This window comes from Lipotes vexillifer, unplaced genomic scaffold (genome assembly GCF_000442215.2).
Source record: "Lipotes vexillifer unplaced genomic scaffold, Lipotes_vexillifer_v1.1 scaffold39, whole genome shotgun sequence".
NCBI lineage: Eukaryota > Metazoa > Chordata > Mammalia > Artiodactyla > Lipotidae > Lipotes > Lipotes vexillifer.
Window position 1 is genome coordinate 1,675,150 of NW_006787038.1, and position 18,853 is coordinate 1,694,002.

Sequence of the window (18,853 nt, forward strand, 5' to 3'; positions counted from 1 at the left end):
CCACTATCCGCCGCCGCCGGTCCCGCCGCCACCGCCGGTGGCGCTTCCTGAGGCCTCGCCGGGGCCCGGGTACTCGAGCTCGACGACTCCCGCGACCCCCTCCTCTTCTGGCTTCATGAGCTTCCGCGAGCAGCACCTGGCGCAGCTCCAGCAGCTGCAGCAGATGCATCAGAAGCAAATGCAGTGCGTGCTCCAGCCCCATCACCTTCCTCCGCCCCCCCTGCCGCCCCCGCCGGTGATGCCGGGGGGCGGCTACGGGGACTGGCAGCCACCGCCGCCGCCGATGCCCCCGCCACCTGGGCCGGCTCTCAGCTATCAGAAGCAGCAGCAGTACAAACACCAGATGCTCCACCACCAACGAGACGGGCCTCCTGGTTTGGTTCCCATGGAGCTGGATTCTCCCCCTGAATCTCCCCCAGTACCGCCAGGGTCTTACATGCCCCCGTCTCAATCTTACATGCCTCCACCTCAGCCACCACCCTCGTACTACCCCCCGGCCTCGTCTCAGCCCTACCTGCCTCCCGCTCAGCCGTCCCCTTCTCAGTCCCCACCTTCGCAGTCCTACCTGGCGCCCACTCCATCTTATTCTTCCTCTTCCTCCTCCTCGCAGTCCTATTTGAGCCATTCCCAGTCCTACTTGCCCTCTTCTCAGGCATCTCCTTCCCGCCCCTCCCAAGGCCATTCTAAATCCCAGCTGCTAGCTCCGCCACCGCCGTCCGCCCCTTCTGGGAATAAGACAACTGTCCAGCAAGAGCCTTTGGAGAGCGGGTCCAAGAACAAGAGTGCTGAACAGCAGCAAGCTGCCCCTGAGCCAGATCCCTCTACGATGACTCCACAGGTAAGAAAACATCTGCCCAAGCTGCATCTCTCACCTAGAGGGCCCTAAGTGAGCAGGCCTGGGGGCTTTACCCAGTGCTTAGCCTAATTCCAACACACAATAACTGGCTAATTTACACTCCAGAGTATTCCATAAAAGTCAAAGGTCTGACATCCCAGCTTTTTAATTAGCTAAATGTGGATTATTAAAAGAACAGTGTTTGAAGATATTTCTAGACATCAGAGTGATGGGGTGGCTCAAGAGTTACTTCTCAGATATATTCCTTGGTTTCCTTTGACCATGCTTCTAGGTTTTGTTGCTGTTGCAAAGGGCTTTTTTGTTGTTGTTGTTTAACTGTAACAAAGTAAAATTCTATTTTAGAGGAAGCATAAAAAAGAAGCTTCTCAAAGGGCTGACACCTGCAATGCATATGAATCTTATGACCAGTTAGTTTCTTTAAAAGAAAATTAAGGGCCACTGATAGCTGTCAGCTTCCTGAATTAAGAAGTCTCAGCAAATGAAGGGTGGAAATCTTGTTCTAATCAGGAACATCCTAATTATGTTTATAGATATATATAATACCTAGGGAAGTCTACATATTTGACCTTTTTGGGAATCTGTTGGTCATTTAAGGAACTGACCCATACATCCTGTTCTCACATCACTTAAAGATAGTTTTAAGGCATGACCAATTTGCTGCATTGCATTGTTGTTACCATTTACTCCACAGTAACAACCTTGGAATTCAGCCAAGTTTTAAAAAAATGGTGGTGACATCTCTTCATTCATGAGAGAGCCAATCTTCTAAACTTTTCTTTCAAGTGATGCTTCCCTGTCAAAGATTGATAGGGTAGCAGTAATAAATGAATTCCTTTCTTAAGAAAGAAGATAAAATTAAAGTGGAAGAAATAATTTGTTTTGGTTTCTTAAAATAGACACTTTTAGCAGTTAGTAATCTACCTAGATTCCCTCATGAAAAAAGAGAATCTTTTAATCTACAAGCTCAGATTTACATATAAAGATTTCCAAAAGATATTATTCTAATTTTACAGTGGTTTGGTATTAGAAATTAAGAAGAGAAACAGGTTGTTTTGTTGTTTTTTTATTTTACATCTTTATTGGAGTATAATTGCTTTACAATGGTGTGCTAGTTTCTGCTTTATAACAAAGTGAATCAGTTATACATATACATATGTTCCCATATCTCTTCCCTCTTGTGTCTCCCTCCCTCCCACCCTCCCTATCCTACCCCTCTAGGTGGTCACAAAGCACCGAGCTGAAAACAGGTTGTTTTAAGTAAGCAAGATGTGGTGCTTGGCACATTATCAGGAGAAAACACTTGAGATGCTGGGGTAAAACAGTAGAATGAGAGATTCTGTTAGCTTACACCAAATCAGTACTATCCCATCAGTACTATCCCATCCCATTATTTCTCCAGATTCCTCCATTATAATCGAGATGGAATTTTTGCCCCCTTTACCACCCCACTCTGAAATTTCCAGTGCTTTTGTTGTCCAGCACTCTCAGAGTTAGTCCAAGCCAAAATATGACATTTATATCCTCATCTCTACTGGACTTTTTCTGGCCTCTTAGACAAATGAATGGTTTTTTGGTAGTGGGGGATGGGGGGTGGGAATCAGACCAGTCCTTAATATGAATATTTAGCACGAACACTGTTTTTGTTTTTCTGCCTTTGTACCCTTGTCTATAGTGAACTTCTTCTAGTGCTTTGACTATTCAGTGCCTCAAATTCTTTGATGAGAGCCGTAAAGAAGGTGGTGGAAGATGAGATTTGAGAGGTGGGAATGGACCAGATCAAGAAGGCCCTTACTAAGCCTCTTTAGGTTTTTTTTTACCTCTCTCTAGGATTCATCCCAATTTCCTCAACCCTCTCTCCCCCCTTACAGTTGTATTGCTTTCGAGGCACATCTCAAATATCAGGGTCTCTATGAAGCCGTGCTTCAGCTTACCTGTGTGGTTTGGTTCTGTTCTTCAAATCTTAAGTCCCTTGCAGACAGGGACTGCCTCACTTACTTTTTTATCCCCTGTAGCACCTAGGCCAGTGTCTTGCCAATTTGTCGGCTCTCCACAAAGTTTTGTCGAATAAGATACAAGAGTTGTCGTGTTCTAGACTTAGGATACTTTGGTTTATTAGGTGGTAAACATTTTCTTCATGCCAGTGCCAATCTCTGACAATTAACCCTTCTTTGTTGATTCATATTTTATTTTTGGAATATTTCATTAAAACTTTTTTTATGGTGAAAGATTTTAAACATGCACAAAAGTAGAGAAAATGGTATGATTCTCCCCATATACCCATCAGTCAGATTCAACAGCTATCAAGATTTTGCCATGTATGCTTCACCTAGGCCTTTACTGTTGTTCTATTTGTTTGTTTGTTTGTTTTGTTTTGTTTTGTTTTTTGTGGTACGCAGGCCTCTCACTGTTGTGGCCTCTACCGTTGCGGAGCACAGGCTCTGGACGTGCAGGCTCAGCGGCCATGGCTCACGGGCCCAGCCGCTCCACGGCATGTGGGATCTTCCTGGACCGGGGCACGAACCCGTGTCCCCTGCATTGGCAGGCAGACTCTCAACCATTGCGCCACCAGGGAAGCCCCTTTACTGTTGTTCTTGCTGAAATATTTTAAAATCTTAGATCTCACATCATTTCCTTCCTACATTCTTAGACTTTTTTTTTAAAGGACTTTTTCTAAGGTAAACACGTTATAACACCTAACAAAATTAACAAGTTTCTATCATCTAATACCAGATCTGTTCAGATTTCCCCTGTTGTCTCATCATACTAATAAAAAATAATTCCTTGCTATTATCCACGTTAAAATTCCCCCATGGACTTAATAAAGTTTTGATGGTTTGTTCAAATTGGGATTCAGTGTAAACATTTTGGGGCAGAATAATTCTGTTGTGCGGCTGTCTTGTGCATTGTAGGATGTTTAGCAGCATCTCTGGCCTCTACCTGCTAGATGCCAGTAGCAGCCCCCAGTTGTGACTACCAAAAATGTTTCCAGATACTGCCAAATATCCCTTGGGGGGCAAAATCACTCTCACTTGAGAATCCCTGATTTAGGTCAGTCTCTCCTATTCTGTTTCTCTACCCTTGCCATTGAGCTTGTTGAAAAATCTGTGTTAGTTATCCTGTAGAATGTCCCACGTCCTGGATTTGTCTGCTGTCTCGTTGGTGTCATTTGACTTGTTCCTCTCTCTCCCATGTTTTTTTTTGTAAACTAGGCATTAACTGTGCAACCTTCTTAGATTTAAGTTCACCTTTCTTTTGGCAAGTGTACTTTGTAACCTAGGTAGTGCTGTGTACTTCATTTGCATCCCATCAGGAGTCACTCAATGCCTGGTTGTCCCATAGTTAGTGGTGCCAACATTGATCAAGGGGGGTGACTGGTTTCTCCGCTGTAAAGCTTCCCATCAATCTTGCATCTCATATTTCATCTAGTGGTTCATCCATTGATGGTCTTTGCTTGAGTAAATTATTTCTTTGTTAGAGGTTGCAATATGGTGATTTTTTTTTCTGCTGTTTCTTCTATATTTACCATAAGGAATTCTGTAAAGAAAAACTTTCACTCATGAACTAGGGCTGTTTGATTGGACATACAGTTAGCATAGAAAAGACAGGATAAGTGCTTGATATTCTTCCATTTAATTTCTAGTTTTCAGAGTAAAGTGGTGATATAATGGAATGTGTCTTTTTTGAAGAATTAACTCTTCTGTGTGTTTAAAGGACTGGCTAGTTAAAATGCATACTGGTCTTTTTTTAATGAACTGTGATTTATTCTTTTACTCTTAAAACTTATTTAGGTAAACCTGTTGACTTTGATTAGAGTTTTTAGTCACTATTTAATACTTAAATATATATTGAGTATATATTGAGTAACAACTGTGTGCCAAGAACTGTGCTTAGTACTGGAGATGAAATGGTGAACAAAATAGACAAGGTACCTGCCCTCATTCACTTGTTCCAATGCGGGGAAAAGACATTTAAAAAGTAACTGAAGATGTGTAAGGTGCTGTGGAATTATAAAATAGAAAATATCACTAGACCATTCCATAAGGATTAGGAAAAGGTGAGCTTTTTTAAGCTCACCATTGTATTCACAGGGCCTTGCTCAGGGTCTAGCACATAGTAGGTGAAGAATAAATATTTTTCAAATGATTGAATATAGCTGGGAGCTCTAACCTAATTGAAGAGACCTCCCTTTGCAAGTAATATTTAAATGAAACCTGAAGAATGGGTAGGAAATAACCAGATAAGAGTTCAAAGAATTAAGTTCAGTAGGGCTTACTGAAGGTACAAACCAGGCCAGGGAGGACCTATGAAGACTTTATCCTAAGGGCAGTAGGAAGCCATTGAAGGATTTTATATAGGCAAATGTGACAGATTGGCTTTTTTGAAAGTTCACACTGCTTTGGGGAGAGTGGAATCGAAAGGAGCAAGAGTGATTTAGAGAGAATAGTGAATAGAGTGATCCAGGCAAGAGTTAGTAGTGGCTTGGACTTGAATGGTGTTGGAGGAGATGGAGAGAAGTGGAAAGACTGGAGAAATATTTTGGTGCTAGAATCCAGTTGGAGATTGAGTAGTAGTGGAGAGGGAGGCATCAAGGACGATTCCTGGGTTTCTGGGATAGGAAACTGGGTGAATGGTGGTTCCATATACTAATAACCTACAGGGCGGGGGAAGAACAGGTATGGGGAGGAAGGGAAAATTATGAGTTAAGTTTTAGACTTACTGAGTTTAAGATCCTTGAGACATAAGATTCTAAATGGAGATGTCCAGTTAGAAGTTAGATACAGGTCTGGAGTCTAGAAGTGAGATCTGGGAGACATAGACTTGTGAGTCATCAGCATAAAAATGGTATTTGAAGGCACAGAAATAGATGAGGTCTCCTGAAGAGTGTGTGTAGAGTAAGAATAAAGTTTAAAGGACATTGAGCCTAGCCCTGCAGAACCACAGTACCTAAGGGAACCAATGGGAAGAAAGGCCAAATAGGTAGATGGAAAATCAGGACAGTGCAGTGCCACAGAAGTGAAGGGAAGACTGTTTCTAGGAGGAGGGTGTAGTCAGCTGTGTTACTGCTGAGAGGTCAAGCAAGATGAAGACTGTGAGTTATCTTTTGCATTTACTGACATGTAGATTATTGTTGACCTTGGCAGGAGCAGTTTCATAGTGACTGAAGCCATATTGCATTGATTTGAGGAGTGATGGAAGGTGAGGAAATGGGGATGGTGAGTATAGACAACTCTTTTAAGAAGTTTGACTGAAGGAGAGAGAGAGAGAATGTGGGCAGGAGCTGGAGGAAGAGGCACAGTAAAGGAGTTTTTTTTTTTTAAGATGGGACCTTAATTCCTGGAATAGAGTGTGAACTTCAAAAATGTTGAAAATAAATATATTTTAAATAAATTTAAAAAATGGAAATCCATTTCATTATTTTCCCAAGTCCCCCCTCCCCATCCCACTTGCTTTAGGATATGACATTGAACATTTAATGTTACAGGCATTTATCCTAATCAACCTGGACAGGAAAGGCAACCTTTCAGAATTAATCTTTAAAACATCACACACATAGACACATGTGTTCATTCATTCATCCATTCATTCATTCATCCTCTCTCTCTCTCCCTGTCCCTCCTTCTTTATATTTCCCTACTTGGAGAATCTTTTAGTACCTAGTTCCTTACTGTACTGGTAGCAAGTGGTCAGTAAATACTTGCTGAATTAATTTGCATCTTTTTTGGTAATGGTATTTATGACAAATACATCCTTACTTTTTAACTCTATTCAATCTCTTTTTTTGTGTGTGTTACACGGGCCTCTCACCGTTGTGGCCTCTACCGTTGTGGAGCACAGGCTCCGGACGCGCAGGCTCAGCGGCCATGGCTCACGGGCCCAGCCGCTCCGCGGCATGTGGGATCCTCCCGGACCGGGGCATGAACCCGTGTCCCCTGCATCGGCAGGCGGACTCTCAACCACTGCGCCACCAGGGAAGCCCTATTCAATCTCTTTTTGAATATGACATTTACTGTGATTTTCCTCTACCTATGAACTAACATCCCATATGAGATGGAGTTGTCTGATGTAATGGGACATTCAGAAGAACTGGCTACTATTTCAGCTTCATTAGCAAGTCCAGGCAGGTTTTATTCCTTTTTAAAATAGAGATAAAGCAACCTTCTCTGGGGTCACTGAGGACATTTCAGAATGATTTCATCATTATTCATTTGCAGAGCTTTAAAAATGTGCCAAAGCCTCGTCCTAGGATTGAATTAGATCTGGTTTCTGCTTATTGGGTTCATTATTAAATAGAAATTGATCTGCAGTGCATACTGTTAGTAAATCAACAAGTACTTGAGCTCCTAACAAGGTTCTTAACCTTAGACTAGGTCTAAGACAAAGACAGAAAGCACGAGAATAAGGTGGGTATAAATTGATAAGGAATCTAGACCTGAATAATCTTCCTATCTATAGCCACTGGCTTCTAGTTTATGAAAGATAGTTTGCATCTTTGTATCTTTTGGTGATGCTTTCAAAGTAACTTAAAAAAAAGGAAACTTTTAACTTCTACTTGAAAGAGTTTATTAATTTTTTAAAGCTAAAAAACAAGCCTGTTGCTGTTTTCAGTATTTTCATACAATAATGGAAGAAAGTTGAAAATGTTTTAATACCACATAATTGTTGACTATCATGAACAGTGTGTTGGTTTTTTTTCTTTTTTTTCATGTTGAATAGTAAAAGTAATTATATTTCAGGAACTGATGATTATGTGTATGATAATTAAAAAGAGAAAAACCCAGTCATGACCCAAACTTCAGGATGGAGTTAGTGAGATGGAATTTACTCTTCCAAAGGGATGTAGCAAGTTTCAGGTCATAGAAATTAGTAGCCTAGAAGGAAAGTCTTCAGCTGATCAGCAACGATTTATTGACATTCTACTGTGTGTTCCAGCACGATGCTTAAGCACCAGACAGGATATGAGAAAAGCATGAAACACCTCCCTTCCAAGACAGTTACATTCTGCAAATGAAAAAACAGATAACAAGGCAGTATGTTTTGTGAGAAAAGAGTATCATGTATATTTGCATGTGGAAAATTGGAGAGGATATACAGTAAAATATTAACAATATAGGAAATCCTGGTTATCCAGAGATAATGAATCTCAGTGAATGTAAGTAAAATGAATCCATTTAACACAAGGACCAAAAGTTTATTGTAAAAAGTAAAAACTTTAATTTGGGACACAATCTTGAAAAATAAAGCTCAAAAATCATAAAGACCAGCTGAGTCTTAGAGTTTATAAAGAATAAAGTGTAGATTAGGTTTCTGTACTATAATTTTTGTGACAAAATTGTGTGACAACATTATATTATCATCATTTATTTCATTTTTGAATATGTTGAAAAAATATTTTAGGGATTTATACATTTTTCCAAGGGCTGTTTTTCAACATTTGATATTCATGTCATTCTATTTTGCAGTTCCTATTATAAAAATTATTTTTGGTTGTTAACTGGTAGTACTTCTGCTAGATCCTGCATCTTTATAATTGTAGTAGAAATGTATGCTATTGTTTTTGTTTTTGTTTATATGCTGTTGTTAATTATAGAAGTATATAGGGCAGTTCATTAGTGAATATTTTAGTGTTATGACAACTTTTTTTTCCTTATGCCACCTTGTAACCATGGGGAATTATATAGTGAATACTGGGATAATGCAGATCCTGTAGTTACTTCTGAGTAGTGAGATTTTTTAAAATTGATTTTAATTATTGCTTATTTGTAGTCGAGTCTCTTTATTTGAGGTATTTATATTTTATAAAGTTGTCAAGAACACTGAGTTAGTGAATACTGAGCGATTGCTCCTAGGGGAAGTGCAGGGTTAGGTTCCTGTGGGCCTTTGGTCACATTTTCTTCAACCAATCAATACATAACCTTGTTTTATATGTGTTTCTGTTTAAAAACAAATTATTTAATGTATATTGTTGATTCATTAACATTGAACTCACAGCCAACAGCACTATAACACATGCCTGAAAGAAGCTTATCCAACACAAGTATTTTCTTCTTAAGGCACATCATAGCGTTCTCGCACTTAGGAATACTAGACAGCACTTCAGCACAATGCTTGGGGGCCATTTTAAACAGCAAAAATTTCAACCAAAAAGTACAGAAATGTGAAAAATGTGGCCCTAAATAGACCTTGAAAAAAACACTTATATACAATATAAGAGCTAAACAAAAAGGCAGAGCATGGCCGTGTTCTGCCTCAGACAGGAACGTGCAAGTCAGATAACTAATTTTTTGCCCATCTACGCGTGTCCACAAATCACTGTGAAAGTTCCCTGAGTGTTGATTTTGGAGTTAGAAATAAATTTTAGCAAGTTGGCAAATTCACAAATACAGAATCCATGAATAATCAGGATAGGCTGTATCTTCTAACTTTTTTCCACATTAAACTTATTATTGCGGTAATTTTTAGAAAGTGGAAGCACAAAATAAGCTTCCAGAAAATCAAATTACAGTATAACTTGGATGACAAAGTGAAACTTTTAAAATAAATAGAAAGCATTCTAAAACACAATGTATTTTCATTTATGTATATATACCTGGGTATGGCAAGATTAATGATACAGCAGGTGTTTAAAAGAGGGAAGGACACTGCAGAAGAGAAGACAGAGAGAAGAGGTAGGACTATTTATTATATTCATTAATCACGAGACCCCCGTGGATAAAACTGAACCAACTAAAGGCAAGTTAAAAACAATAGCTATGAACACTGAAAAGATTTACTCTGATCTTTTATCAGAAAGACTACTCTCACCTCCAAAAGCATGTTTTTTTAATGAGAATAGAGAAGTATGTTGAATTAACATGTATGGTTTAACTTAAATATATAAATTTGGGGGAGGAATTGAAAGATCATGTTTATTTATTTGCCTTTCTCAGTTCAGGTTTGCCTTTTCTTATGTATAAATACATGAACACAGACACAAATGTAGCTCCCTGTCAAAACCAAGTTGTAGATATACAGGATTGTCAATTAAAATTCTTTTTTAAAAAAAATTTTTAAATTTAATTAATTTTTTTATACAGCAGGTTCTTATTAGTCATCCATTTTATACACATCAGTGTATATATGTCAATCCCAATCTCCCAATTCATCACACCACCACCCGCACCCCTGCCACTTTCCCCCCCCTTGGTGTCCATACATTTGTTCTCTACATCTGTGTCTCTGTTTCTGCCCTGCAAACCGGTTCATCTGTACCATTTTTCTAGGTTCCACATATATGCGTTAATATACGATATTTGTTTTTCTCTTTCTGACGTAAAAATGGTTTCTGTTGTAGGAACAGCAGCAGTATTGGTATCGACAGCACCTGCTTAGTTTGCAGCAGAGGACAAAAGTGCATTTGCCGGGACACAAAAAAGGTCCTGTTGTAGCAAAGGATGCAGCTGAGCCAGTAAAGGAAGAAGTTACTGTACCTGCCACCAGCCAAGTATCAGAACCCCCTCCATCGGAGGAGCCCCCATTACCACCCCCTAATGAGGACGTACCACCTCCTCTCCCACCTGAGGAACCCCAGGTAACCATGAAGTTAATTACTTGGTATTTATTAAGTTGTTCCGTTTTTTTTCTGATTCATATATATATGTACCTTTGTTATAAATGGATATATATTTTCATGTTTGCTTTTTTTTTAAGTGCATGTAAAATTTCATTTGTGGAATAGTCAGATGTGTGCCATATCAGGTTTAGAAAAGGCATTTTTTCGTTGTTTAAGTGAGAGTGAAGAATTAGACACTCTTCTGAATTGAGTGTCTCTAAGCACTAGAGGGATGCAAGGGTGGGTGTTTTCATATTGGCAGCACAGGGCAATAATTAAGAGATTGAGCTTTTATTGTCAAACTGCCCGGGCTGTAGTCCAGGCATTGCTACTTGCTGGTGGTGACTCTGAGCAAGTTAGTTAACCATTCTGTGCTTCAATTTCCTCATCTACAAAATGGGCATATTCAAATAGTAGCTTTCTTATTGAGTTATTAAAGCATTAAATGTGATAATCCTTGTCGCTTAGCATACTGACTGGCACATGGGAAGTTCTCACATTGGTCCAAAGGTCATTGTTCTCCCAAGAGCCTTATGTGGAAACATTAATGAAACATGATGATTACACTGTAGTCAGCTGGTGAAAAGTGATTAAGGTGAAAAAGAGATTTCTCATATAGTGAAAAGGATAGTAACTGTGGATTGACTTTCTGCTGGGGAAATCGTTGTCCTACTTAGGAACAGTGAGGTGATTATTCTCGTAAAGACCGTGGGATTTATAAATTCCTTTGTATTAGTATCCATGATCACAGTATAGATAGAACTAGGTATTTTATCTAAGGATAGAATAGCTTTTCTCAGAGTTGCAGGGATTCTGGACTTTATAACACAATACTATTACAACACAATACTTTATAAAATATTCAGGTTTCTTATTAATTTGGTTGCTGTTTATGACTTAGAAAAAAACTGTACCCTCTCTTTTATCTTTAGTCTGAGGACCCGGAAGAAGACGCCAGGTTAAAACAGTTGCAGGCTGCAGCTGCACACTGGCAGCAGCACCAGCAGCATCGAGTTGGCTTCCAGTATCAGGGAATAATGCAGAAGCACACTCAGTTACAGCAGATCCTACAACAGTACCAGCAGATTATACAGCATCCACCACATATACAGGTGAGTGCTTCCTCAGTTGCCACATGGGAACTTGCCCCAGGATGTTAAAGGGATTTATTTCTCATGAAAGAGATTTAAGTATGAAGAAGGAAAGATATCAGATGTTTCCCCTGCAGTGCCCAAGTAGTTATTTGTCACATTACTGGGGGCTTGGGAAATGTGGTATTGTGAAAATGCTCTTGGGGAAGGGCAGGCATAGTGGAATCTTCTGATCATATTAACCCAGGCAGATGTTAGAGTACTGTTGCTGAGGGATTTAAGAACCAGGGCTTCTTACAGACTCACAGACATAGAAACAAACTTATAGTTATCAAAGGGTAAAGCAGGGGGAGGGATAAATTAGGAGTTTGGGGTTAACAGCTACACACTACTATATATAAAATAGATAAACAACAAGGACTTAACTATATAGCACAGGGAGCTATATTCACTCTCTTGTAATAACCTATAATAGAAAAGAATCTGAAAAAGAATGTGTGTGTGTGTGTGTGTATATATTTTTTTGCTGTACACCTGAAACTAACACAATATTGTAAATCAACTATACTTCAATTTAAAAAAAAAAAGGAATTCCCTGGTGGTCCAGTGGTTAGGACTCTGTGCATTCACTGCCGAGGGCGCGATACTTCAATAAAAAAAAGGAATTCCCTGGTGGTCCAGTGGTTAGGACTCTGTGCATTCACTGCCGAGGGCGCGGGGTTCAATTCCTGGTCGGGGAACTAAGGTCCTGTAAGCCGCGCAGAGTGGCCAAAAATAAAAAGAAGAACCAGGGCTTCTTATGTCGCTTCAAGTTAACCTGTGTTTTTGCCTGAAAAGCACTGCAGTAACAAGCAGAAATCCACCAGCAAGATCGAAGCAACCACCACAAAAAACCTAAGCAAATGCACCACAAAAGATGAAGTGACTTAGATACTTTTTTGTCTTGTATCTGTGAGGTATAAACTTATGTCTGTATGTCTATAACAGATCATTTTCAATAGTAATATTTAAAATGACCCATAGTAGTAATAAAAACTTGAAAAATACTTATTGCTGAGATAGGTATTTGCCTTAGTGTTTGGTAGATTTTTTCCAACTCAGTGATAACATATAAATAAGTCAAAGGGAGAAAGGCGAATGATCATCATGGAAAGGATTTAACAAGCTTATCCTTAGCCTCCCAAAGTCTTGTGTTCTAATTTCCTAAGGCTGCAAATGCCCTTGATTCATTAATATTTTAACTTATGATTAATTTTCTTATATAAATGTCTTGAAATAATTTTTATCCCTTTATTTGTAGACCATGTCTGTAGATTTGCAGATGCGGCATTATGAGATGCAGCAGCAGCAGTTTCAACATCTCTACCAAGAATGGGAGCGAGAGTTTCAGCTCTGGGAGGAACAGCTTCATTCCTATCCTCATAAAGATCAGCTTCAGGAGTATGAGAAGCAGTGGAAAACATGGCAGGGACATATGAAAGCCACTCAGACCTATCTCCAGGAGAAAGTCAGTTCATTTCAGAACATGAAGAACCAGTATATGGGGAACATGTCCATGCCGCCACCTTTTGTCCCATATTCTCAGATGCCTCCACCTCTACCAACAATGCCTCCTCCGGTATTGCCTCCATCATTGCCACCACCAGTGATGCCCCCTGCCCTGCCTGCTTCAGTGCCACCACCTGGCATGCCCCCACCTGTGATGCCACCTTCTCTACCAACCTCTGTGCCCCCACCTGTGATGCCTCCATCTCTCTCTTCTGCAGGGCCGCCACCAGTTCTTCCCCCACCGTCTCTCTCTTCAACAGCGCCTCCACCTGTTATGCCCCTCCCACCATTATCTTCAGCCACACCTTCTCCAGGAATACCTCCCCCTGGAGTTCCACAAGGGATACCTCCTCAGTTAACAGCCCCAATTCCACCGGCCTCCAGTTCTCAGAACTCACAAGTTCCAGAGAAACCTAGACCAGCACTGCTTCCCACTCCTGTGTCTTTTGGTTCAGCCCCACCCTCAACTTACCATCCTCCATTGCAATCAGCCATTGGCCCATCTGAACAAGTGAATTCTAAAGCTCCACTGAGCAAGTCTGCTCTGCCGTACAGTTCATTCTCATCTGAGCAAGGACTTGGGGAGTCTTCAGCTGCTCCATCTCAGCCAATCACTGCAGTCAAGGACATGCCAGGGAGGTCAGGTGGATTGCTTCCAGATCCTCCTAGAAGCAGTTACTTGGAAGGTCCAAGAGGCCCAAGGTAGGTCTGCCTTTTTTTTGGGAGCGGGTGGGGAGTGGGGGTGTGGTAGTTTTGCTGCTTTGCTGATACAGGCCGAGTAGGCTTTTACGTTCTCTTTGTACTTCTATATACATTCCTGGTTTACAGTTAATAATGTTATTGTTGTTCACTTATTAGACATGACACAATGAAATCTAGAAATGGCAACATACCCCCCTTTCTTTGATGTCACTCCTTTTATCCTGTATGTAGCGATTTTAGTCCAGGATGAATGTAGTGGTTTAGAGTAATGCTTATCAATTCCTTAGTGATTGTCAGCTTCAAAAGCAATTTTTATTAAATTTATTGATCTTTTTTGCTTTTTGTTTATGTAACAAGTAACTGGATTGGTAACTTTCTGTGACATGATATGCAAGCTGTTGGAGATAAAAATGAATAAGCATCTAGTGAAATAAGGTAATGGAATTTAGTGTAAGGGTAAATAGGACTTTTATTTTATCCATTTGTTCAGCAAATATTTATTAATATTTGTGCTTCCAGCAGTGAATGTAACATAACAGACACAATCCCTGCCCCCATGGAACTTTTATCCTTTATATTTTCCTCAGTTTAGGAGATGTTTTTCTTTTGTTTGAACCACATTTTTATTTAGAAAATCACACAAAACATTTACTAGTAGTTTCTAAATTTTTTCTTTTACCTTTTAAAAGGTGTTAAATTTATTTTTCCAAGTTTGTAAAAATATTTTTTCCCCAAGTTGGCCTAAGTAATAATTTTCTTATAGAAGAACGTTTTCAGTCATATTTTTTTCCAATTGGAAATTGTACTGGAAATACTCCTTATACAAAATTTAGACAGGACAGGAAAGTATTGAAAAAATGTAAAAGTCACCTAATTCTACTATCTGGAGGTAATAATTTTTAAAACATATGTCATAAAAAATTGACATATGTTTTAAAACATATGTCTTCCCTGATGGTGCAGTGGTTGAGAGTCCGCCTGCTGATGCAGGGGACACGGGTTCGTGCCCTGGTCTGGGAAGATCCCACATTGCTGCGGAGCGGCTGGGCCCGTGAGCCATGGCCGCTGAGTCTGCGCGTCCGGAGCCTGTGCTCTGCAACAGGAGAGGCCACAACAGTGAGGCCCCCGTACCGCAAAAAAAAAAAAAAATCAAGTGTTTTTATTTAAACATAATAAGTACAACTCCACTTGTCAGCATTGGTTAGTTTTCCATCTCAGTGTTGATGGATCTACATCATCACTTTAAATTTAAACCTAATTTCAGTATTTGAAAACAAAATATGTTTTTATTTGTTCTCCAAGTTTATATTCAGAAAACAGAACTCGTTCTCATCCAAAAATGAAAGCTAATTCAAGGCAATTAACGTGAATTCCGCTGAGTACCAGAAGCCTTGTCAGAAGCTTTACATACATTATCCCATGGAGTCTTCTCGACAACCTGTGAACTTGGCAGTTTCATACCCTACTTTTACCCTTTACAAACTGGGGCTGAGAGGATTGGATAACTTGCTCAGGGTCATGTAGGTGGGAGAGTAGAGCCTAAGTCCACATAGTGGGAGCTGAGTCCAGAGGGTCCCCAGAGCAAGAGCACTAGTTAAGCGCTGTGTTTAATGCCGTGATTCAGTGATGTTCATCCTGTCAGTGATTACAAGTGCATTTGTAGTCCTGATTTATTTGGCATGTGTTTCATCTTGATTTGAATTCCTACTTATCTCCTGGATTGAGCATTACCTTTTAGATACAGTAACTGATTTGCTATATGAGAAATACGTTCTTATAACCTCATAAAACATAGATTTCCTGCTCCCTTTTTTCTGTCATAATAATGTTTTCTCTCTTTTGCCTACCAAATCTTGACTTTGTAAATTTAGGACCTACTTTAACTTTTTTTCTTTTACCTCAGGGTACAGTTAATAATTTCAGTGCTAGGAGGATCTTAGCAGTTACCTAGTGCAACTTTCCCTCTATATAGCAACTCACCTTTGTGTTGCATTTTATCATCCTAGGTCTTACACATATTATCTCATTTATTCCTCTCAGTGATCTCATGAAGTAAATGGATAAAGGGAGCTGAAATTTGGAGAGGTTATAAATAAATTGCCCTGGATGACACGGCAAATAAATGGTTGAGATGGGGTTAGAATCCAGGGCCTTCTGACCCACTCTTAAGTCCACTGTGCTTCCTGTGACAAGCAGCTGATGAGTTCTGCTTGAGCGTTGGCACTGTGATAAGGAACACTGCCCTACGAGGTGCTGACAGTTTTACAGAAATTGTATTTTTTACATTGAACATAAATGTGTTGCCTTGACTTCTGCCTGTTGATTCTAGATCTGCCTGTGTGGTGCAACACGTAATGATTTACTCTGTCCCTCTTCTACAGTGTATTCCTGCCGTTGTTTAAAGACCATCCTCTTGTCTCCCTCCACCCACCTTAACCATTCTGCTGTGCCATCACATAAACTGAAGTTCTCTTCATATTAACATCGGTGCTAGCTTTCTCCTGCTATATTGTTCACTGTCCTTTTTTTAAAAAAAAAAATTATTGATTGATTATTTGGCTGCGCTGGGTCTTAGTTGCAGCACTCAGGATCTTCGTTGTGGCGTGCAGGATCTTTTTAGTTGTGGCATGTGGTATCTAGCTCTCTGACCAGAGATCGTACCTGGGTCCCCTGCATTGGGAGCATGGAGTTTTAACTGCTGGACCACCAGAGAAGTCCCTGTTCATTGTCCTTTGAAGGACCTTTGGTTTGTCAGTCTCCTTCAGAATGAACACTTCAGATGGAGAAGACCATAGGCCTATTACTAACTTTGTTATAAAAATGTACTTATATAGCTGAACAAATTGCTTTTTTTGAGGTGGGGGGGTCAGTACTCTCACAGTGTTGACTCATGTTGAGCTTAATGTCAATTTGCCCAGCCAGGTCTTTTTCACCTTACTGTTATTAAGCCAGTTCTCTGTCACCCTGAACTTGTACAGTTTTTTGTCTTGTGTTCTTTTTTTTTTTCTAAGACTTTACATTTCACCTAGTTAGGTTTGGGCCTGCATTCTAGTCTGCTGAATCTTCATGAATGGAGATTACACTGTTTTTAGATATGAGATATCCCTTCCTGGCTTTTTCCACCTGCAGCTTTGATAAGGATGGCATATTTTGTCCTTGAATTGTATCCTGCTCACATTTCTACCTTTTTTTTTTTCCTACCTTGTTTTAAAAACCTTTCCCCGATCTAGCTGTGTCATTGCCATTTCTATTACCCTTCTACTTCTTTTGTTCACTTAGCCCATGTAAAGTATAGTTTGTGACTGTTGCCCAGGCATGGTTGTTTTTGTTTTTGTTTTTTTAACCTTGTTACATGGGAGAAAAAAAGATCAGTGGGAAGCCGGTCAATGAGTAAAAGAGACTGAGGTAAGAATAATCCACACTATTAAGAAAACTTGTGAATTTCCTTTATTAGTTGAATTCAGAGTTTGCTATATATATAACATACAGTAAGCCACTCTAGTTTGTGTGTGTGTGTGTGTGTGTGTGTGTGTGTGTGTGTTGTTTCTTAAAGCTGGGTAGAAAAACAAGAACTGAGAACACAGTTAACTGATTTACCAATTATGCACTGTTAAATAAAATACAGGAAATTACTTTGAGTATTTTGAAAAATCCAGATTTAGGCTGCTTTCTAAAAACTGAAGGTTTTCAAAAACTCAAGTGACATAAATGCATCATATGTAAATAGCATACCACATTGTTGAGCATCTGGGGCAGCTTTTTGAAACTGTTTATATGTGTATGTAACATTGGATTCATCAAGTCTTGTAGAAGACTACCACAGCTCCAATAAACTGTCATGTTAGTAGATGTTGGTTTCCAAGAATCTTTTATTTTCAATAATAAAACTTACTTATTGAAGAGGAACATACAGAGATGTGCACAATCATAAGTGTACAGCTTAGTAAATTTTCACAGATACACCTGTGTTATCGTGACTCAGATTAAGAAATAGAAATTAACGGTGTCTGAGAAGTCCCACTCATGCCCCTTCCCATTTTTCCTCATCCCAAAGATAACCACTATTCCAACTTTTTACACAATAGATTAGTTTTGCCTATTTTTGAACTTTATATAAATGGACACATGCTGTATGTACTCTTGAGTCTGGCTTCTTTTACTTGACATTATATTATTGTGAGATTCATCCATGTTGTGTGTAGCTGTAGTTTGTTTCATTCTCATTTCTTTACAGTATTTTATTGAATGGACATACCACAATTTGTTTATCCATTCAAATATTGATGGTCATTTAAGGTTTTGGTGGTTATTATGAAAAACACTGCTTTGTGTCTTTGGTGCTATATATGTCCCTTTAGGGGTGTGTGTGTGTGTGTGTGTGTGTGTGTGTGTGTGTGTTTGTATTTAATTTTGTTTAGATATATGCCAAGGATGGGAATTGCTTGGTCATAAGAGTACGGATATGTTCTGCTTTGATAGATATTGTCAAACAGTTTTCCAAAGTGGTTGTGTCAGTTTACACTCTCACCACCAGTGTTTCTGTATTCCAGAGTTTTTGTATCCTCATTAGTACTTGGTGTTATTAAACTTTAAAATTTTAGCAGTCTTGGTGGATGTCTAGTGGTATTGTAATATGGCTTTAATTTATATTTCCCTGATGATGAATGAGATTGACTTCCATTCCATTTGATTTTCGTTCAGTTGGATTTCCTCTTTTATGAAATGCTGATTCAAGTCTTTTCCCTGTTTTTCTGTTGGGTTATGTTTTTTTCTTATTGGTTTGTAGGAGTCCTTTATATATACTAGGTATCAGTTCATATGTCTAGATTGTCTTGACTATTTTTCACCCTGCAGCACTTTTTGCATTCTTATCCTTTAGTATAATAAAAAAGTAGTCTTCACTTTACCATCTAGATGGTCCATTGGAACCTTTTGAAAAAATATTTCTTTAGGGGCTTCCCTGGTGGCGCAGTGGTTGAGAGTCCGCCTGCCGGTGCAGGGGCCATGGGTTCCTGCCCCGGTCCGGGAAGATCCCACATGCTGTGGAGCGGCTGGGCCCCTGGGCCA

General features: G+C 39.6%; 1 protein-coding gene across 1 annotated transcript in view; it reads left to right on the forward strand.

Moving 5' to 3' along the window:
- YLPM1 (YLP motif containing 1) overlaps positions 1-18,853 on the forward strand; it is a 67,021-nt gene that overhangs the window by 112 nt on the left and 48,056 nt on the right. Inside the window, exons 2-5 of the mRNA XM_007459738.1 lie at positions 1-838; positions 10,188-10,424; positions 11,378-11,557; positions 12,837-13,786. Coding sequence (XP_007459800.1) covers positions 1-838; positions 10,188-10,424; positions 11,378-11,557; positions 12,837-13,786 — 2,205 coding nt within the window. The remainder of the gene's footprint in view (positions 839-10,187; positions 10,425-11,377; positions 11,558-12,836; positions 13,787-18,853) is intronic.